This window comes from Chelon labrosus (genome assembly GCF_963514085.1).
Source record: "Chelon labrosus genome assembly, chromosome: 5".
Classification (NCBI taxonomy): Eukaryota; Metazoa; Chordata; class Actinopteri; order Mugiliformes; family Mugilidae; genus Chelon; species Chelon labrosus.
In genome coordinates this window covers 15,584,247-15,606,964 of record NC_140341.1, presented here as the reverse complement: position 1 = coordinate 15,606,964, position 22,718 = coordinate 15,584,247, and the positions used below count along the sequence as shown (strand labels likewise).

The 22,718-nt window shown below is 37.5% G+C and overlaps 1 protein-coding gene across 8 annotated transcripts; it reads right to left on the bottom strand.

The window, feature by feature from the left end:
- Nucleotides 1-374: 374 nt before the first annotated feature.
- On the bottom strand, nucleotides 375-14,383 carry LOC311488431 (uncharacterized protein). 8 transcript variants are annotated; one of them, XM_084545136.1, is made up of 18 exons: nucleotides 14,112-14,383; nucleotides 12,513-12,800; nucleotides 11,535-11,801; nucleotides 11,173-11,319; nucleotides 10,864-10,917; nucleotides 10,401-10,445; nucleotides 9,342-9,473; nucleotides 8,721-8,876; nucleotides 8,138-8,179; nucleotides 7,694-7,957; nucleotides 7,064-7,219; nucleotides 6,067-6,306; nucleotides 5,443-5,595; nucleotides 4,067-4,558; nucleotides 3,598-3,675; nucleotides 3,120-3,173; nucleotides 2,964-3,011; nucleotides 375-1,693 (listed from the first exon to the last, which is right to left on the bottom strand). In XM_084545136.1, the coding sequence occupies exons 1-18, from the start codon at nucleotides 14,155-14,157 to the stop codon at nucleotides 1,653-1,655; spliced, it is 2,703 nt and encodes a 900-aa protein (XP_084401262.1). In that variant the 5' UTR covers nucleotides 14,158-14,383; the 3' UTR covers nucleotides 375-1,652. The 8 variants fall into 8 exon arrangements, with proteins under 8 accessions (XP_084401262.1, XP_084401260.1, XP_084401256.1 ...); XM_084545134.1 differs by having other exon boundaries at nucleotides 2,964-3,173; nucleotides 6,067-6,210; nucleotides 6,289-6,306; XM_084545130.1 differs by having other exon boundaries at nucleotides 2,964-3,173.
- Nucleotides 14,384-22,718: the final 8,335 nt, after the last annotated feature.

Genomic DNA, 22,718 nt, shown 5'->3' with positions numbered 1-22,718 from the left:
GCGGCAATATTTCCTTAAACTCATTAAAGGCAAAACAATACAGCACAAGAAGAAAAGAGACTGTATTTGTTTTGGTTTCAGAAGAACCCGAACGCTGGATATCACAGGCTGACTGTACAAAAAGAGAGCATTGTTTGAATAAAGTTTAGTCTCAACAACAAAACAGACAGGTATCAGAATTCAGGATGAGGAAAAAATAAGACTACAAACTAACTGTAAAGGTATGAGGAACAAAGCCAAGGAAATACAAAGTGACGATGAACAAATGACTAAATACACAAAAGCGCTGACGGGATAACGAGACACAGGGTGGAGCACACAATCACACAACTGGGAAAAACAAATACGAGATCACGCAAAGCACACAACGCAAAACCACACAACTACATACTTTTAATGGTCATTGCAAAATAAAACACAGACAAAAGTAACCAAAACGTAGCTGTAATACTCTTTAGCTGTACATTAATTACAGTTAATTGGCGTAACAAGTGTTATCTTGAGCTCAGTGAACAGCCATCACAATTCAAAATGTAGTATGCTCGTCTATAAAATACACAGCCAAAGGTCGTAACAGGAGATTTGTGAAAATCTGTGCTTTGAAAACAATGAGTAATATATAACATATATATACGTATATAGCTCTATCGTATAAAACATTCTCTTCAGCATCTAATAAACAATAAAAACTTGATTAAACACCACATTGAAGTAATTAAAACTGCAGAACTCTTTCATATAAAAGAATATCCATTAAAATCAAGCCCTCTTCAATGCTGGTGTTTGTTGCATCATTCCCTCATTGGCACACATGTAGTGATGCATTCAGTGACCAACGACTGTTCACCAGAGCTAAAAAAACAAGCGTAGCAACAAAGAGTATGGGGGAAGTACAGGTAAGGTTTCTTATGCTGCAGAAAAGAAAGAGACAAAACATCCTGAACTGCAAATTCTATCTTCTAGTATATATTCAGGTGCATGTCCATTTTCTTTGTCTACAAGATGAATGACTGTTTTCAACGGTTGTTTCATCAGAATACTGATGTCACTGGCTATAAAGAATTGTTTTACATACTGTAAAGCCACCTTACAAAAGAAACAGGAAACAGAGAAAGCTAGACTGTCTTCCTCTTTTCAGTCTACTGTGATGTAAGGTCAATCTCTCCTTAATTTTTTTTTCGTTTGTTTTTGTAGTCTCAGGAAATGTTTGCTCATCTTAGGCTCAAAGTCCTCCATATTCTTTTTAAGTCTGTCTTTTTATCTCTCTATTGATCTTATCTCTTTGCCTTCAGGTGTGTGTTCTTTCATTTTCTCTTTTAGGTTTGCCAACTTTTAAAAAGGCCTATTCAGCAGCTTCAGATTTCTTTTGCACTTCTTTGTCCCCACTAAAACTCTGATTGTTTGACTTTTTCTCTTATGGCTCATGCTGGACTTTATTTTTATCAACAGCTTCACCTTCGTCTGTCTCCTCTGTTCCGCTGCCTGAATCACTGTTATTGCTTTCTTTCCTTCCTGCAGGCCTGATGGGTCTGATTCTTCAGCATTTTTCTTTGTAGTGGTTTTGTCAGAGACTTGATCTGGGTTGGCGTCTTCCTTGTGTTCACCGTCCTCAGAAAGTGGCTGGACAGCAGAAGGAACATTTGCAGAAGCCGTTATTCTTCATCCTCATCAGCCTTTTTGTCTGACTCTGAAACTGACAGAAAAGAGAACAAAATAGATTAAAGAGTCACTCATATGCTAAGAATATGCAAAAGAATAACGTCTTGGATTAAAATAAACCAAATCTTACTCCATGGAAGTTTAAAAAAGACAAAAGCCAAGAAGCCATCACCTAAGAAAGCAACTGACTGCACTAAAGTAAATAAATAATAATAATGTTAATCAAATTTAGACCCTGCTCAGGCTTAACATGTACTTGTACAAATAAAGTTTAACCTGTCAAAGATAATAAATGTAATTATTATTCATACAGAGTGAGCACCAGTTGAAGGTAATTCATTTCATCTTCTTCTCTGGAACCACAAAATGCTGAAATGTTAGAAATTAACAATCAATAATGAATCTGTGCCTGTACAGTGGTAGAGAGTAGTACGCACTTTCATTCCCACTTCATGGCACTATGTAAATTGGGTTAATTGGATATGATCACCCACAGCAAGTGCATAATACTTTCCTGCACTAGTCACACACCACAAACTACAGGTCTTAGGAACAAAAGCTTGGAACTAAAAGGAGCTGGCTAGGACATCATCACAGAGACAAAGTGGCCAGTGAATATGTTGGAGGAAGCAGAGAAAAGTAAGTAAGAGACTAGATAAGATTAAATATCTGACTGGCTTAGTTGACGGTGAGAAGTTAAAGAAATAAAAGAAAAACGCTGAGCTGGTCTTCTACACTTGTTCGATGGTTGCTTATGTTAGCAAAGTTGTCAACTCACTAGTTTTTAAGTATATGCTAAGTCAGCCCATGTAAACAGTTTAACTGCATTTACACCTGACAACACTGGTTATGGAGGGTAGTCAACAACACTGACTATTGTGGATCTAGCTCACAAACCTGGCTGTTCAGAAGCAGTGGATGATTTCTTGAATTGATTGTGTGTACTCACTCTCTTGGTGGTAAGAGAAGAATTTTCCTGTTAGGAAGGACATTCAATCAAGAGCAAAGTCGCCCTTTGTGCAGCTAATTGAAATATTATGGTGTACTTTGTTAAGCCCAATGATAACTGGGTGGTATTCAGAACTTAAAAAAATAAACACAATCCCAAGCAGAGTCACTGCTATGTACTGACCCTCTTTCACAGAAACTTAGGCCTACACCAGAGAGCATGTAGTGTTACAAGCTTTTTTTTGACTGGTGTAATTTACAACACTGACTATTGTGGATCTATCTCACATAGTGTAGTTTCCAAACCTGGCTGTTCAGAAGCTGTGGATGATGCAGAATTGATTATGTTTACTCACTATCATCGTTCAACGCACCAGGCAACACAACATCTGCCTTCTCAGGATCTGCAGGGTCACACTCTGAAACTTTATTTTCTGTCGATTCTCTGTCCTGGGTGACATCAGTATTTTCTTTGTCATTTGTAGAAGGAGTCTGTGGCTTTTTAGGCTCACCTGAAACAGCATGATATGGACGAGTCTTGGACTTATTATTCCCACGGGTTGAACCTGAAACAGGAAAAATTAAACAAAATGATGAAAGAGACCACATATAATCTACATAGAGAGTTTGGAATCAAACAAATGAGTTAATAACAGGTAGTGATGAAAAAGTGATTCTTGAATTAGTTAGAGGCACTTAACCAACACTAACATTTGGTTCCAGCTTCTTATACGTAAATTGCAGTTTTTCTCTTGTAAATTTGACAATGATTTTACAATATTAATATTGAAAGCCTTGTAATCTTGTTCTTGTTTGACAATATTCAGTCACTCAGTCAGTGTCCCATTATCATTAATATTTAATAAACAAGTTAAAATCAGACATGTCCCTTGGATTTTATATTTCGTATGACATATTATAGGTACAATGATAAATCAATTAATCATTCACAGGTGTGATCAATTATCTTTTGCAAGAAACTAAAATTACCTTCTTTCTGTTGTCCACTTCCTTTCTCAAATCGTTTAGCCATTTGAAGAACACTTGACGAACGCTGTACCTTTGAGTCTGATACAGACAATAAAAGCAGAACAAACTATTTAGTAAAAAAATTACAATACTCTAATTCAATGGTATTTTCATGAGTGCTTTGAAATACAGAAAAAAAAAAAACATAAATTACACCTTAAAACAAAAATAGGAAGGATACAGTCAAATAAAAATGTCTTCACATAAAGCGTCACAATATTAAACTTGAGAGTCTTGTAATGTTTCTATACTTTAATTTTATATCCTATTCAGTAGCTTTCAGAGGATTTTTAGTTGCCACTGCTGAGAGGAGCATATTTATAATTATTTTAATATTGGTGAATAATTAGTGAATAATAACAAACATTCCACAATAATAAATAATCAAATCTTAATTAAGGAAACAATCAATTTTTATCAACAGCTTCACCTTTGTTTGGCTCCTCTGTTCCGTTGCCTGAATCACGGCTATTCTCCTTTTCCAGGTCTGAGGCTGCTTGTTCAGTGTCAGAGGACTCTTGACAGGTATTGGTGGTATTGTGGTCTGGTTCTGGTGTTATGGGGCTCTGAGGCTGCTGAGAGTTTTCTAAAGGCAGATCCTTTACAGTTTCATTGTGTTCGCTGTCCTGCTGGTTGTCTTCTCCTGAGTGTGTTTCCACGTCAGCTTGCGTTGAATTTGGCTCATTCACTGTTGCTTCTGCATCTTTCTGTTTAGGTCTGCTGGTCTCCTCTTCTAACCCGTTTCCCGATGGGTCTGATTCTTCAGCATTTTTCTTTGTAGTGGTTTTGTCAGAGACATGATCTGAGTTGGCGTCTTCTTTGTGTTCATCATCCTCAGAAACTGGTTGGACAGCAGAAGGAGCATTTGCAGAAGCCGTTCTTCTTTCTTCGTCCTCATCAGCCTTTTTGTCTGTCTCTGAAACTGACAGAAAAGAGAACAAAATAGATTAAAAAGTCAAACATCTGCTAAGAATTTGATTTAAAGAATAACATGACTGATAGGGAGTCTTGGATTAAAATAAACCAAATCTTACTCCATGGAAGTTTAAAAAAGACAAAAGCCAAGAAGCCATTACCTAAGAAAGCAACTGACTGCATTAAAGTAAATAAATAATAACAATGTTAATCAAATTTAGACCCTGCTCAGGCTTAACACGTACTTGTACAAATAAAGTTTAACCTGTCAAGGCTAATACATGTAATTATTATTCATACAGGGTGAGCACCAGTTGAGGGTGATTCATTTAATCTTCTTCTCTGGAACCACAAAATGATGAAATGTTATGAATTAACAATCAATAATGAATCTGTGCCTGTATAGTAATAGAGAGGAGTACGCACTTTTATTCCCACTTCATGGCACTATGTAAGTTGGGTTAATTGGATATGATCACGCACAGGAAGTTCATAATACTTTCCTGCGCTGGTCACACACCACCAACTACAGGAACGAAAAGGGGCTGGCTAGGACATTAACACAGAGGCACAGTGGCAGAGAAAAGTAAGTAAGAGACTAGATAAGATTAAATATCTGACTGGCTTAGTTGATAGTGAGAAGTTAAAGAAATAAAAGACAGACTCTGAGCTGGTCTTCTTGCTGCTGGTCTGCACTTGTTCGATTGTTGCTTATGTTAGCAAAGTCGTCAACTCACATTTCAACAGTTTAGCTGCATTTACATCTTACAACATTGGTAATGGAGGGTAGTCAACAACTCTGACTATTGTGGCTCTATCTCACATAGTGTAGTTTCCAAACCTGGCTGTTCAGAAGCAGTGGATGATGCAGAATTGATTGTGTGTACTCACTATCATCGTTCAACGCACCAGACAACACAATTGTCTTCTCAGAATCTGCAGGGTCATTCTCTGAGACTGTATTTTCTGTTGATTCTCTGGCCTGGGCGACATCAGTATTTTCTTTGTCATTTCTAAAAGGATTCGTTGGCTTTTTACTTGGAACTGAGGAAAAAAGAAACAAAACGATGTAAGAGACCATATTTAATCTACATGGAGAGTTTGAAATCAAACAATTGAGTCATGAACATTAATGTTAATAAGTAGTAGTGCTGAAAAAGTAGTTTGGTTCATGAATTATTTGACAGAAACTTAATTGCTTCATTTTATTTACTCATTAATATTTGAAGTCCAGTCTAAAGCAAAAATAACAACCATTTCGTCTCAGCATGTCACATGTAACTTGTTTTTCCTCTCGTCTCTCTAAGACTTTTGAAAATAAGCAATTTGAAAATGTTAGCATGGGATTTGTGTTTTCTAATTTTTCTTACATATTATAGATATAATTAAGTTAACCAGGTTAACAATCCAGTTTTCAAAAAGCTCGTAATCCAAAGTATTCAGGGGTCATTGTCTATCATCAATGAACTATTTCACTGGTGGGGTCAACTGTCTACTACAAGAAACAAAGATTACCTGCTGGTCTCTGTTTTCCACGGTTTTGCTGAATCTGACTTTCAGTTTCACTGGTTTTCTCTTGAGTTTCTCCAGTGACCTGATGTGAGCTGGCATCTTCCTTGTGTTCATCAGCATTATCCTTAGGTAACGTGTTCAGAGGCTCTGTGGTCAAAGGCGAACATGGTTGGACAGCAGGAGTGACAGGATTTGCAAGAGCAGACTTTTCTTCCTCACCATTACCTGCCTTTTTATCTGAATCTGATAATAAAATAGTAAAAAGAGTTTAGTATAAAAACTGCATTGTGTATATCTCATTAGTGTATTAAAAAGCAGAAAAACAAACAAAGAGACAAAATGCACCTTAAAGAACAGTAAAAATGTAGGAAAAGTACAGATTTGTAATGTTTTTATGCTTTAATTCTAGATAATAACCTGTGGTTCTCAGATGTTCTGTCATATTATCATTGACATTCACTAAACAAGATAAAATATGACATCAGTTAGTGGTCACTTCTGAGTTTCAACTGAAAATAGAAGAGCATAGTTAAAATGATTTCAATGTTAAGGAATAAATGTGAATTTGTGTCCCAAAGGCAACACATTATTTAGAATTGCTAGAGGCTCTGAAATTGACCTCCGTGGGACACCAGAGTATACTGTAAATAGATGGTAACAGAAGAGTTTTGATGTTAGGAAGAAAAATAAATCAAGAGCAAAGTCGTCCTTTTGTGCAGCTAATTGAAATATTGTGCTCTACTTTGCTAAACCCAATGATAACTGGGTGGTATTCAGAACTTAAAAAAATGAACGCAATCCCAAGCAGGGTTACCGCTATGCACTGACCCTCTTTCACAGAAACCTAGGCCTACACCAGAGAACATGTAGTGTTACAAGCTTTTTTTTGACTGGTGTAATTTATAACACTGACTATTGTGGATCTAGCTCACATAGTGTAGTTTCCAAACATGGCTGTTCAGAGGCAGTGGGTGATACAGAATTGATTGTGTGTACTCACTATCATTGTTCAACACCCCAGACAATACAACATTTGCATTCTCAGGATCTGCAGGGTCACACTCTGAGACTTTATTTTCTGTTGATTCTCCGACCTGGGCGAAAACAGTATCTTCTTTGACATTTCTGGAAGGATTCGTTGGCTTTTTACTTGGAACTGAGGAAAAAAGAAACAAAACGATGTAAGAGACCATATATAATCTACATTGAGAGTTTGGAATCAAACAAATGAGTCATGAACATTGATGTTAATAAGAAGTAGTTCTGAAAAAGTAATTTGGTTCATGAATTAGTTGACAGAAACTTAATTGCTTCATTTTATTTACTCATTAATATTTGAAGTCCCATCTAAAGCAAAAATAATAACCATTTGGTTTCAGCGTGTCACATGTAACTTGCTGTTTTTCCTCTTGTCTCTCTTAGACTTTTGAAAATAAGCAATTTGAAAATGTTAGCATGGGATTTGTGTTTTCTGATTTTTCTTACATATTATAGATATAATTAAGTTAACAAGGTTAACAATCCACTTTTCAAAAAGCTCATAATCCAAAGTATTCAGGGGTCATTGTCCATCATCAATGAGCTATTTCACTGGTGGGGTCAACTGTCTACTACAAGAAATGAAGATTACCTGGTGGTTTCTGTTTTCCACTGTTTTGCTTAATCTGACTTTTATGTTTCGGACCTATTCCTGTCATGTTTTCACTGGTTTTCTCTTGAGTTTCTCCAGTGACCTGATGTGAGTTGGCATCTTCCTTGCGTTCATCTGCATCATCCTTAGGTAACATGTTCAGAGGCTCTGTGGTCGAAGGCGAACATGGTTGGACAGTAGGAGAGACCGGATTTGCAAGAGCAGACTTTTCTTCCTCACCATTACCTGCTTTTTTACCTGAATCTCAGACAGATAATAAAATAGAAAAAACTGTTTAGTATAAAAACTGCAATGTGTATTTCTCATAAGTGCATTACAAAGCAGAAATACAGACAAAGAGACAAAATGCATCTTAAAGAACAGTAAAAATGTAGGAAAAGTACAGATTTGTAATGTTTTTATGCTTTAATTCTAGATAATAACCTGTGGTTCTCAGATGTTCTGTCATATTATCATTGACATTCACTAAACAAGATAAAATATGACATCAGTTAGTGGTCACTTCTGAGTTTCAACTGAAAATAGAAGAGCATAATTAAAATGATTTCAATGTTAAGGAATAAATGTGAATTTGTGTCCCAAAGGCAACACATTATTTAGAATTGCTAGAGGCTCTGAAATTGACCTCCGTGGGACACCAGAGTATACTGTAAATAGATGGTAACAGAAGAGTTTTGATGTTAGGAAGAAAAATAAATCAAGAGCAAAGTCGTCCTTTTGTGCAGCTAATTGAAATATTGTGCTCTACTTTGCTAAACCCAATGATAACTGGGTGGTATTCAGAACTTAAAAAAATGAACGCAATCCCAAGCAGGGTTACCGCTATGCACTGACCCTCTTTCACAGAAACCTAGGCCTACACCAGAGAACATGTAGTGTTACAAGCTTTTTTTTGACTGGTGTAATTTATAACACTGACTATTGTGGATCTAGCTCACATAGTGTAGTTTCCAAACATGGCTGTTCAGAGGCAGTGGGTGATACAGAATTGATTGTGTGTACTCACTATCATTGTTCAACACCCCAGACAATACAACATTTGCATTCTCAGGATCTGCAGGGTCACACTCTGAGACTTTATTTTCTGTTGATTCTCCGACCTGGGCGAAAACAGTATCTTCTTTGACATTTCTGGAAGGATTCGTTGGCTTTTTACTTGGAACTGAGGAAAAAAGAAACAAAACGATGTAAGAGACCATATATAATCTACATTGAGAGTTTGGAATCAAACAAATGAGTCATGAACATTGATGTTAATAAGAGGTAGTTCTGAAAAAGTAATTTGGTTCATGAATTAGTTGACAGAAACTTAATTGCTTCATTTTATTTACTCATTAATATTTGAAGTCCCATCTAAAGCAAAAATAATAACCATTTGGTTTCAGCGTGTCACATGTAACTTGCTGTTTTTCCTCTTGTCTCTCTTAGACTTTCGAAAATAAGCAATTTGAAAATGTTAGCATGGGATTTGTGTTTTCTGATTTTTCTTACATATTATAGATATAATTAAATTAACAATCCACTTTTCAAAAAGCTCGTAATCCAAATTATTCAGGGGTCATTGTCTATCATCAATGAGCTATTTCACTGGTGGGATCAACTGTCTACTACAAGAAATGAAGATTACCTGGTGGTTTCTGTTTTACACTGTTTTGCTGAATCTGACTTTTAGGTTTCGGACCTATTCCAGGAGGAGGAGAGACAGGATTTGCAAGAGCAGACTTTTCTTCCTCACCATTACCTGCCTTTTTATCTGAATCTGAAACAGATAATAAAACAGTAAAAACAGTGTAGTATGAAAACTGCAATGTGTATTCCTCATTAGTGCATTAAGAAGTAGAAATACAGACAATGAGACAAAATGTTAGCAGTAGTTAACACTAACAAAAATGTAATTCATTATCACTAATGCATATTACAAATTATTTTTTTTCGTTGTGAGACACTCATCTTAATTTTGTTGTACCTGTACAATGACAATAAAGAAAGCTACTGAACAGGATCCAAAACTGAAGAATAGAAACATTACACTTCTCATTTTAACTTGTTTATTAAATATTAATGATAATGGGAAAAAACATTGACTGAACAACGACTTAATATTATCAAAATTTAACATTAGAAGGCTTTCAATATTAATATTGCAAATTCATTGTGAAATTTACAGGAGAAAAACTGTAATTCACATATAAGAGGCTGGAACCAAATGTTAGTGTTGCTTTAGCATCTCTCAGTCAACTAATTCACTATAACCTCTGTTGTATGCTACAACATGAGATACCAACAAACATAAAGATCTACACTGTAGTCCTGGATATGTATCTAAGCCCTAAAAGGAAAACTGTGTATATTCAGAACAATTGTTTTTCATAATAAACTACTTTAATGAAAAAGTATCTCTCCCTTTGAGTCAATGGACTTGATTAAATCAATAATAACATTAGCAAAAGAATAATTAGGAACAAAAACAACAAAAAGCGTAATTCTTTTTTCACCCGTATTAAAAATCAGTGGTTTCTCAATGCTTTTTCGAAAACCTGGTTTTACCATGGTTCTAGTGCACAAATACTTACACATTTCATAGAAACTGTTGATATTTGTTGTAAACTTGTATACATTTACTAGTGGTTAACACAGGTGAATAAAACACATCAAATCAGAGAGCAAATCTTTCAGTGGCTCTTACCGCTTTGGTTGAGGAGTGATTGATTTTCTTCACCATTTCTGGACCCTGAAAATGTAAATATAATTGTAAATTTTTGTATTTTTTTTATATCCCTATTTCATTTGCATTTCAGTTCATTAAACTTATCACACATAAACAGACACATATACACACATAGTATTAACAGTTTGTTCTTTATGATTGTTGAAAGAGTCCTGACACTCCGGTTTTCTGATGGTGAAACACATTAAAATATAAACTAATTTAAACGTATAAAAGAAGGAGACATTAGAATATGTGATATTTATGATTACATTTTAAATGCACAACATTAAGAAAATTGTTGCAAAATGATATGAATGATTAACAGTTTTAAAGACTTTGGTCTACTTGTCCCAATAAACAAGTAGAGGTGAAGTGGTTTCCTCCAGCAGTCTGGACTTCTGATTGCTGTTCTAGTATTTAATGCAATGCAGCATCATACCTTTTGTTTTACCATGGGATGCTCGTTCCTCATCATTTCCTTTGTCAAAGCATGCTGGAATCAAGAGTGAGGCAACAGAAGAAAAAGAAGCAGAAGAAGAAAGAAGTGATGTGATTTAATGTCATTCTGTACATAATAAAGGCTGGAGTCAATAATACCAGCAGTCATATTACTATACTGTTGACATAACCTCTGATCCTCAAATAACAAAGAACCTTTCCCCATATGGTCAGCAGTTAGTCGTAGCTTTAAGATTACATGGAGAATATATATCCTGTCATTTAGTTCTAGTAATTTTTTTAACTGTACCTTTATGCTTTAGTTTGCAGAATAACAAAGCAATGAGTAGTAGAATGGCAAAAGCAATAGCGAAGGTAATGCCAATGCCAGTGGCAATACCACTGTCACTGTCACTGTCAAGGTCACTGCCGGCATTCCCTTCACCTGGACCATCTCCTGCACAGAAACACAAAAATAAAATTTCTGCAACCTCTGGAGCAGCCATAGACATCTGCAACGTGCACACATTACATTACATTACATTGTCTTCACAGAAAAAGCAGTGGTAGCCATATTATATGTAAATGAGCTTCTGATAACATACTGGCTTCAAATATACACATATCATATATTATAAATAAACAGTATAACTGATATCTCTGATATCTTACCATTGTAGCAATCCTTTGCAGTGAATGTAGTTGATTCTTTAGACACAGGGTTGCTCACGGTACAAGTGTACACTTTATCATCATGTTCATCCCCTAGAGATATCGTTAAATGTTGTTCAGACTTTTCATGTGAGCTCCACTCAAACTTCATTAACGACTGAAACCGTCCAGGTTCTGAGGAGCACATCAGTGTGGCCTGGTTTGCAGATGTGCTAGAGCTGCTGCTGGTGTTCATCTTACAGGATATTGTTGGCTTGGCAACTTTGTCTGTACAAAACAAAAACATGACACATTACACAAACACATGACGGCAAACTCCACTCGTACCCACTTGTAAATAAAATCTTTGAATTCATGCATCAATACTAGATACATTTTAGGGTATAAAGAAGCACAAAAGGTTTATCAGAGAGAAACTGTACCTTGTGTGAACTATAGTAACACACACACAAACTTTGGTGTTTTAACACTGGAAAAACCCTAAATGTGTTTTGCCTGGAATCTTGGCACAAGGGATTGTAATGTCTTATGCTGTGTATTAATGAATTGTCACAAGATGGTCAATGTTATTTACTTCTCCTATCAGTGGTCATAATGTTGTGTTTGAGCAGTGTATCATTAACAGTTTTTTTTTTTTTTTTTGAAGTATAAACAGTATCTCCTACTGCAGGCATTGAAATCTGACAATGAAGAGTCAAGGTATTTTGTTAACTCGTGTTCAACGCTAAATATCCATTGCTATGCATAGTTGTAAAGCAATAAATTATTAAAAGATCCAGTATTTCATATTAGCTGTTGTATTTGTAGAGTCTATTAAGGTCTATTTTTTGTGTGGTTTACTAATTACACATATATTGCTTTAAGGACATGGATGTTGCAATATCAACTCACCAACATCCAACAACAGAATTAAAGTACCAATGTTAGTAGAAAGTTTGTAAGAAAAATAAAATAAAAATAAATAAATAAAAAACTTACCAATGACTTCCAATTTGTAATTTGAACGAGTCAATCCCTTATTGTATGTTTCCAATACATACTCTCCACTGTCTTCATAGCTGAGGTCAGCGATTTTGAGTTCTACAGAAGACCTATTAAGAGTGATCCTGTTTAAAAATGACCCGAACACATGTTGCTCTTGGCCATCAACCTCTACCACTTTGTTCCCTTTATGCTTCCACAGAATATGATCAGGGGTATCCTTGATGTTTGTCTTCAAGCTCACTGTTCCTCCCACCAGTCCATAAGTGGTATCCTGTCCAGCAACTAGACACAGAGAATGAAGAGATGAAGAAACAAGACAACATGTTAAAAATGTATAGTATTCTAAACACAATGTCAAGACCAATATACACCAAACTATCATATTGTTTTAGATTGTAGTTAGAAGTGGGGGTGTGCTGGAATGCATTATAAGGAGATCTTAATATGTTGGTGGAGGCTGGAAAATATTTAGAATATTGTTCAATAAATAAATAGTTGTCTGACAAATGGTAAATATTGACCCACGGTCTACATCCATTCATTCATTCATTCATTTTCTGTAACCACTTGTCCTCTGTAGGGTCGCAGGGGGGCTGGAGCCTATCCCAGCTGTCATTGGGCGAGACGCGGGGTACACCCTGGCCAAGTCACCAGTCTATCACAGGACTAACACAGAGAGACAGACAACCATTCACACTCACACCTACGGCCAATTTAGAATCACCAATTAACCTAATGAGCACGTCTTTGAACGGTGGGAGGAAGCTGGAAGTTGGAGAGAACCCACGCAGACACAGTTAGAACATGGAAACTCCACACAGAAAGGCCCATGGATTCGAACCCGGGACCTTCTTGCTGTGAGGCATCAGCGCTCAAGGTCTACATACTAGTTTTTATTTCAAATGCAGTTTACATTGTTTAAACACAAATAGCAGATAAAAACAGGTGGTCATCATACCTATCCAACAATGAGGTTAATTTAAACAGAGTTTCCCGATGAATGCCACAAAAAGTGCAACATTTATTGTTTGGAGGAACCTCAGCTGCATCTTGCATCCCCTCTACTCTCCATATTTTTCTCCTTCAAACTCCTTCAAACGTTTCCTTTAGGGTTCCAAGGGACATGTCAATGTCATGATGGGTTGAAACCATATCAAGAATGGCATTATATGTATGTCCTCTTTCAAAATATTCCTCTATTAATGCCATCATGTCGTCCATTCTTTCCAACGCGGTTTAAAACTTGTGCACGGACACAGCGGAGTAGAAACAGGAAATTACGAGGTTCTGTCCAGTCAGACACAAGAAGTGTTGTCCCTACACTTTCTGTAATCTGAAATGTTGTTGTGTTTTGTGAAATGTCGTTGTGTTTTGACCTTCATAACCACCGTAAAGAAGGCCACCATGGACTTATTCACTGACGAAGATCACAAAGTAAACTAGTTTCACTTTTAAACTGAGGCCCTAGTGTAACGTATAAAGTACCACAGAGACATAGTTTTACATAGCTGACTGTGATTTTGTAACTAAATCAACCAAAATCTGCCCGACTTAAGTAGATAAAAATATATAAAATATAAAGGTCAAACTCACCTATGCTGGTGGTTAGGATATAAGCCAGAATAAGTCGATGAATCATTTCAGCCACCTAATCACAGGTGAGCAGCAGCCGCCGCCTCACGATTCCTTTCGTTTTGTTCTGCCAGTCGAGTCGGGGTTAAAACGTTACAGTCGACCAACTTAGATTGTCGTTTCTCTTCAACGAGTCTGGACTGGTTTTTTTTTTTTGTCGTTGTTTTAAAAAAACACAACTCTTAAAAAAAGTCTACCTGCGCTTCAAGCCTACGGCTGAGCGCTTGCATTCCTCACTTCCACAAGCGAAAGCAGGTGAGCTTCCGATATCACAATAAAAGCTTGCAGGTTTCGGGATATACGTCATGGGAACCTTTTTAAAATGAACTATGGCTTTAAGAGTGTATAACTGCAGCAGCTGGTGGAGAAAAGCAAAAATGTCTGGTCATTTGCTTTTACGAAGGTGAATTTTGTGTTTTTCATCACAACAACACCAAAAAACAAACAAACTTTAAAAAAAAAACCATACTTTCTTTCCCATTTCAGTATTGCGGTAAGAAGTAAGAGCCACTCAATTCCAACTCAGTTTCTTTCCACATGAGCTTTTAATTTCATGGCTTTAAAGAAACAACTTTCACTGGATCGGGCTTGTTTCATTGCATCCCACAGATACTTCAACAGCTGGGATCTAGGGAATTTGGAGGCCAGGTCAACACCTTGTGCTGTTTTTCATGTTTTTTGAGTTGTTCTTAAAACACTTTTGTGTGTGTGCCTGTGTCAGGCTGCATCCTGCTGGGGGTGGCTGCAGCCATCAAGGAGTGTCATTGCTATGGGTTGGGGAGGTGCCTGGTCTGGTCTAGGTGGGTGGTACATGTCTAAGTAACATTAACATTAATGCCAGAATGTGAAAAGTTTCCCAGCAGAACATTGTATTGTCACAAGACGGTCAAGGTTATTTACTTCTCCTGTCAGTGGTTTTAATGTTGTGGCTGATCTGTGTATATGACAAATGAGTTGGTCGGCATGATGTACAAATATGTGAGATATCATTACCAGGTCAGATAATGTAGACACTGAACGTGGGAGAGATGTTCTTAAGCACAATACTGTACTCACAGCGACAGTTTATCAGTTTAAAAGCTTTTGAATGAATCCCAGAATATAATTAATTAACTGCTGAGGACAATTATCCTTTGTGTGGTGATTTAGAGAGGGCTTTGTGGCAAAAAGCCTCCTAAAAAAAAAAATAATAATAATAATAATAAATAAAAAATGATGGTATGTAGAAACAAGTACACTGCCAGACTGGTAATAACTGCCTAGAGCTACGGCCCCAACGCATTGTTTATTCCAATTTTTAACAGGTTATTAATGATTGCAGTGAAGTTAATTATATTTAAACATTATTTATACTAAAACAAAAGGGCATCTCAGTACACTTAACTGCAGCATGTGTTATTCTAGTGAAGTCATTACGATTAAGAGATGTTAGGGAACAGTGTAAATGCAAACACAGAGCAGAGTCAAGAAGGAAAAGACACACAGAGGAGACTGAGATCAATGATAATGTTATCTAATGACATTGTTGAGCGAGCTGTTCCCCTCCGGTGGTCTCGCCATCGAACCAACTCTGAGCTGAAGACGGTGAATTTAGTTTGGCTCGGCTTTAATCTTCCGTCAGACAATAAGAAGCAGACGGTGCGCTGCCAGTGTTTTTACATTTTTGCCACGAGAGAATCAGGTTTTGCAAGTGCACAAACACGGATATGCCAGCGGGGCACGCTGACAGGCAGCTTGTTCAGATATTTAACTTTTTTTTTTTTTTACAGAGACACATGACAACAGAAAACAAAAACAAAGCGCTTCTCAGTCTGTGGTGCTGTTGTTGTTGCATAGTTGTAGCTTGATATGCTGCAGCACGTTTAGAAAGGCAGAGGTTTCTTGTAATGCTGTTCCCTTTTCAAAGTATGATTCCATTCCATTTGATTTCGTATTGGAGAAAGTTTGGTGACTTGAGATTGTTAACACTGCTAATTTAGCAGCAGAAGCCAACATTCCGGTTTCAAGATCCAGCTTTTCCTTTTTCTTTCTCAACATCTGCCTCCTCCAGAGCGTGGCGCCCGCAACAAGCGCAGCTCGCTCTGCTTCTGCTTGGATGCGTGCTGATGATGCAGAGTAGCGTTTGCAGAGATTCGTGCGTTTCCTTGGCATCGTTGCACAGAGTTTTGTATTTTAAACATACAGCGCACCTCCGTTTCATATTCTATTCCTTGGTCTTGAATTGTCCGTTTTAGGTTAGATGCTTTGTTTAATTTGGACTTCCTGGTTGTATGCAGTGTATCTATTCAAACCATCCCAAATATCCCTGCAAACATTTCATCAACCTGGGGGTTGACGGTAGGTCTAAGGGCGACCTCTAGCGTGAAATGAGTTTAAAATAGGTCTAGGTTGCACCTCGACCACAAACGTACTAGATGAAAAAAATAAATGTATACAACCAATCGGGTGAGAGCCCTTCTAACCAATCAGAGGCGAAAAGGGCGGGACCTTCTACTTCAAACCTGGCAGCGGAACACGACTGCAGAGAAGCAAGCAGGGCACGTACCGAACAGTTTTTTCGGTAAGTTCGTTGACATAAAACATTAGAGAGGGTTTATATGTGTTCATATCATAGACTGTAGGTTCATATGCAACTTTCTGTGTTTTAAAAAGTGGCATTGACCGACCGTGCGTTATGTGTTTAACTGTGGAGTGGATTTCAAGCTAGCTGCTCACTCGGCTAACATCAAACAGGGCTCTTCAGTGTGCTTCTGTCTAATATTCTGATATTCATTCATTCATTCATCTTCTGTAACCGCTTGTTCCTGTTAAGGGTCACGGGGTCTGCTGGAGCCTATCCCAGCTGTCATCAGGCGAGAGGCAGGGTACACCCTGGACCGGTCGCCAGTCTATCACAGGGCTAACAGAGAGAGACAGACAACCATTCACACTCACACTCACACCTACGGCAAGTGATGCCAGTAACGCGTTGCTTAGTAACGCGTTACTCCAATCTGACCACTTTTTTCAGTAACGAGTAATCCAACGCGTTACTATTTTCAAACCGGTAATCAGATTAAAGTTACTTATCCAAGTCACTGTGCGTTACTATTTTTGTCATTTTCCTTAATAAAAATATATTTGCTTTCTTCTTGCGTTTCTGGGAGTGAAGTCACGTAGCTATGCGTCACGTTTTCAGCATGAGGACAGCTGACGTAGGCTACGCAGAAACAACAATGGAGGGAGGAGAGAGATGCGCGTTTGCTAGCTGGAAATACAGTCACTATTTTGAGTTTGTGTCAGCTAAAGATAACAATATTAAGGTTCGTTGTACACTCTGTGCTGGCGACAAAGTTCTATCTAGCTACAAAAACACTACGTCAAATTTGAAGAAACATTTGGAGTCGCAGCACTGCACAGTCAAACTTACAGAGCAAGTCCCACCAGGTGGTACGAAGCAAAGAGCAGGAGGTCCCCCACCACCCAAACAACAAAAGCTGGACTTCGGTGCAAAACCAGTAAGTGGGGGAGAGTTGAAGAAGTTGGTCGGGCAGTATGTTGTAGAGGAAATGCTGCCCTTAAACACGGTTTACTCGCCCGCGTTTCGTGCCATAATAAACAAAATCCCTACTACTGTCAATGCCGAGCTGCCTCACAGAACAGCATTTTCTTCTTACATGGAGAAGGAGTATGCAGTAATGGAGAGAAATCTGAAGGCCGCGCTAAATGAGGTCAACTTTGTGTCAACTACCGCGGATATTTGGACTGCTAACAACAGAAGTTATATGGGAGTAACGCTCCACTGGATCAGTAGATCTACATTAGAGCGCAACAAGGATGCACTGGCATGCAGGAGAATTCGCGGTAAACACACGTATGATGTTATTGGTTCAGAAATCGAAAACATTCACTCTTCATATGGATTACTCAACAAAGTAGTTGCTACAGTGACTGATAATGGATCCAACTTTGTCAAGGCGTTTAAAGTTTATCAGCCTGTCACAGAGTCCGAGGATGAGACAGAGGAGGAAGAGTCCAACCCCACAGATGACGTCACTTTTTTAGATCTGTCAGAAATCCTCACAGCTGTGGATGAAAGTGATGACCAACATCCACTATGTGGAATTCCTTTTTTGATGCTGTAAAGAGAATTGCAGAAATCCCCATGAGTAAGCTGAATACTCTGTGCACTAAGCTGGGAGTTAAGTGCTTCAAAGACAAAGAGTACCAGTTCCTGCATGAGTACTGCACTGCCATGAAGCCTCTAACTGCAGCACTGGACATTTTACAAGGCGACTGTCCTTATGGGACTTTACTACCCACACTTGAAGTTCTGATGCAGAAGACCCTGGCTGTGAAAGATGCCCTCTCCGGGATGACTGCAGGCCTTCCAAATGCCATAGTGCAGGTATGTTCCATCTTTTAAGCTAGTTAATTTTCTAATTTCTTGCATCACACTTTTCATGAACATGAAACAGAATATTCATTATCATTGCAAAAGAAGATTAAAACAAATACAAATGTCAGTAGGCTAAGTAACCTAAAACAAAATTAAATCCATAATATTGATCCCACATTAGACATGGTTTGCAAGTAATTCAATGACATAATAAATAGTAGGCCTTGTAGGCATAAACATATCAATACAATTATATTTTTCAGGCTATCCAGACTCGTTTTGCCGGTGTGCTGGACGACAAAAATGCTCTTCTCACAGCTGTCAGTTGTCCAAAATTCAAACTTCGATGGCTGAGAGATGCAGGTAGGAGGGAGCGAGTAAAAGAGCTTCTGATAGCAGAGTGCCGCCGCACAACTGCTCCTGCAGCACAGAGCCCTGCCAGTGTGCCCACCACATCTGCCAGCCAAGGTGAGATGGACTTTTTCACTTTTGAGGCAGAGCCAGAGGATACCTACTCTGCAGAAAATGAAGTCATGAACTACCTGAGGTCAGACTATGACCTTCAGATTCTGCATCAGTTTTCAAACATAAAGAACATTTTCTTGAAGTATAACACTCCAACCCCATCAAGTGCTCCGGTGGAGCGGCTTTTTAGTTTTGGAGGTTTGGTGCTCACGCCTAGAAGAAATAGACTTTCTGACAAAAGGTCTGAGAAGCTTCTGTTAATGAGGTACAACCACTGGTTTACTCGCCCCACTCCACTGTTTCAGTCATAACATGCGATTACAACATAAGATTAGGCCAAAGTAACAAAAGTAGACATGATATCAGCCTATGTGTGGTGTTATACACTTCTTTTGTTTTGTAAAAACTGCTCTAATGCTGGGAACAACAGGTACAATGTTCATAAAACATGTTAAAAATAATTGAATAGTTACATTTATAAACAATGTAGATTCTAAATAGTAAGTTTTACCATTACACTGTTAACAGTAAAATATGTCAGGTCAAGAAAGACTGTCTTTATTTTATATTTTAAAATAAAAAACAAGTATTTATGTTAAGTGAAGTCAAGAAAGACTGTCTTTATTTAATTTTTTTAAATAAAAAACAAGTATTTATGTTAAGTGAATTCAAGAAAGACTGTCATTTTTTTTATATAAACAAGTATTTATGTGAAGTCAAGAAATACTGTCTTTATTTTATTTTTTATAAAAACATGTATTTTTTTAGTAAATAGTTTTTAAGTTCAACTTAAAATGTCAGGAGATACATTGTTGACGTTACTGTTAAAAATGCACTTCCAATAAAGTGAGTGTTTGCAAAACCGGTTGTCATTTTTATGTTGAGGCGGCGGGGGTGTTGTCGGCAGCTGCTGAATGTAACTCATAAAGTAACTTGTAATCTAACTTAGTTACTTTTAAAATCAAGTAATCTGTAAAGTAACTAAGTTACTTTTTAAAGCAGTAATCAGTAATCAGTAATCAGATTACTTTTTCAAAGTAACTGTGGCAACACTGCCTACGGCCAATATAGAATCACCAATTAACCAAACAAGCATGTCTTTGGACAGTGGGACGAAGCCAGAGTACCTGGAAAGAACCCACACGGACACAGGGAGAACATGCAAACTCCACACAGGAGCAATGAAATGCTCCTAAAAATTTCCTTAGACTCATTAAAGTCAAGACACTACAGCACAAGAAGAAAAGAGTATAGGGTATCAGAATTAAGGATGAGGATAAAATAAGACTACAAACTAACTGTAAAGGTATGAGGAACAAAGCCAAGGAAATACACAGTGAGGATGAATAAATGACTAAATACACAAAAGGGCTGATGGGATAACAAGACACAGGATGAGAGATCACACAAAGCACACAATGCAAAACCACACAACTACATACTTTGGTTTTTAATGGTCATTGCAAAATAAAATACAGACAAAAGTAAACAAAACGTAGCTGCAATACTCTCTGACCACAGAGAAAAGTCACAACAATTCAAAATATAGTGTACTTGTCTATAAAATACACAGCCAAAAGTCTTAGCAGGAGATTTGTGAAAATCGGTGCTTTGAAAACAATGAGTAATACATATATATCGTCCCATACATACATATGTATTACTCATTGTTTTCAAAGCACCGATTTTCACACATATATATAGTGTATATATATATATATATATATATATATATATATATATAGATATATAGATATATAGCTGTGTAAAACATATAGTATATTCTCTTTTGCATCCAATAAACAATAAAAACTTGATTAAACACCACATTGCAGTAATTAAAACTGCAGAACTCTTTCATATATCCATTAAAATCAAGCCCTCTTCAACACTGGTGTTTGTTGCGTCATTCCCTCATTGGCACACATACAGCAATGCATTCAGTGACCAACGACTGTTCACCAGAGCTAAAAAGTGTAGCAACGAGGAAGAAGCAGACTACATAAATTAGGGGTATGGGGGAAGTACAGCTAAGGTTTCTTATGCTGCAGAAAAGAAAGGGACAAAACATCCAGAACTGTAAATTCTATCTTCTAGTATATATTCAGGTGCATGTCCTTTTTCTTTGTCTACAAGATGAATGACTGTTTTCAACGGCTGTTTCATCAGAATACTGATGTCACTGGCTATAAAGAATTTTTTATATGCCGTAAAGCCACCTTACAAAAGAAACAGGAAACAGAGAAAGCTAGACTGTCTTTCTCTTTTCAGTCTACTGTGATGTAAGGTCAATCTCTCCTTAATTCTTATTTATTTTTTTGTAGTCCCAGCAAATGTTTGCTCATCTTAGCCTCAAAGTCATCCATATTCTTTTTAAGTTAGTCTTTTTATCACTCTATTGATCTAATCTCTTTGACTTTTCGTCTTCTGGCTCACGCTGGACTTTATTTTTATCAACAGCTTCACCTTCGTCTGTCTCCTCTGTTCCACTACCTGAATCTCTGTTATTCTCCTTTTCTTCCAGATCTGAGGCTGCTTGTTCAGTGTCAGAGAACTCTTGACAGGTATTGGTGTTAATGTGGTCTGGTTCTGGTGTTATGGGGCTCTGAGGCTGCTGAGAGTTTTCTAAAGGCAGATTCTTTCCGGTTTTGTTGTCTTCTTTGTCAACATCGGGTTCATGGTTGGAAACTTTTTTATGCCTGTCCTGCTGGTTGTCTTCTCCTGAGTGTGTTTCCATGTCTGCTTGCTTTCAATTTGTCTCATGTACTGTTGATTCTGCACCTTTCTGTTCAGGACTGCTGGTCTCCTCTTCTAACCTGTTGCCTGATGGGTCTGATTCTTCAGCATTTTTCTTTGTAGTGGTTTTGTCAGAGACCTGATCTGGGTTGGCGTCTTCCTTGTGTTCACCGTCCTCAGAAAGTGGCTGGACAACAGGAGGAGCATTTGCAGAAGCCGTTCTTGTTTCTTCATTCTCATCAGCGTTTTTGTCTGACTCTGAAACTGACAGAAAAGAGAACAAAATAGATTAAAAAGTCGCTCATCTGCTAAGAATTTGCGAAAGAATAACATGACTGGTAGGGAGTCTTGGATTAAAATAAACCAAATCTTTCTCCATGGAAGTTTAAAAAAGACATAAGCCAAGCAGCTATTACCAAGAAAGCAACTGACTGCATTAAAGTAAATAAATAATAATAATGTTAATCAAATTTAGACCCTGCTCAGGCTTAACACGTACACGTACAAATTAAGTTTAACCTGTCAAAGCTAATACATGTAATTATTATTCATACAGGGTGAGCACCAGTTGAGGGTGATTCATTTCATCTTCTTCTCTAGAACCACAAAATGCTGAAATGTTGTGAATTAACAATCAATAATGAATCTGTGCCTGTACAGTGATAGAGAGTAGTGCGCACTTTTATTCCCACTTCATGGCACTATGTAAGTTGGGTTAATTGGATATGATCACCCACAGGAAGTGCATAATCCTTTCCTGCACTAGTCACACACCACCAACTACAGGTCTTAGGAACAAAAGCTAGGAACAAAAAGGGGCTGGCTAGGACATAGACACAGAGGCAACGTGGCCAATGAATATGTTTATGGAGGAAGCAAAGCAGAGAAAAGTAAGTAAGAGACTAGGTAAGATTAAATATCTGACTGGCTTAGTTGATGATGAGAAGTTAAAGAAATAAAAGACAAACACTGAGCTGGTCTTCTTGCTG

What these genes read in the sequence shown, in the direction of transcription:
- LOC311488431 (XM_084545130.1), bottom strand. Translation starts at nt 14,157, where the DNA reads ATGATTCATCGACTTATTCTGGCTTATATCCTAACCACCAGCATAG. An exon ending in TGTAAAACAGAAACCACCAG is followed by an intron (nt 8,877 to 9,341) that starts GTAATCTTCATT and finishes TTTTTTCCTCAG; the next exon opens with TTCCAAGTAAAAAGCCAACG. An exon ending in AACAGAGGAGCCAAACAAAG is followed by an intron (nt 3,676 to 4,066) that starts GTGAAGCTGTTG and finishes TGTCTGTATCAG; the next exon opens with ACTCAAAGGTACAGCGTTCG.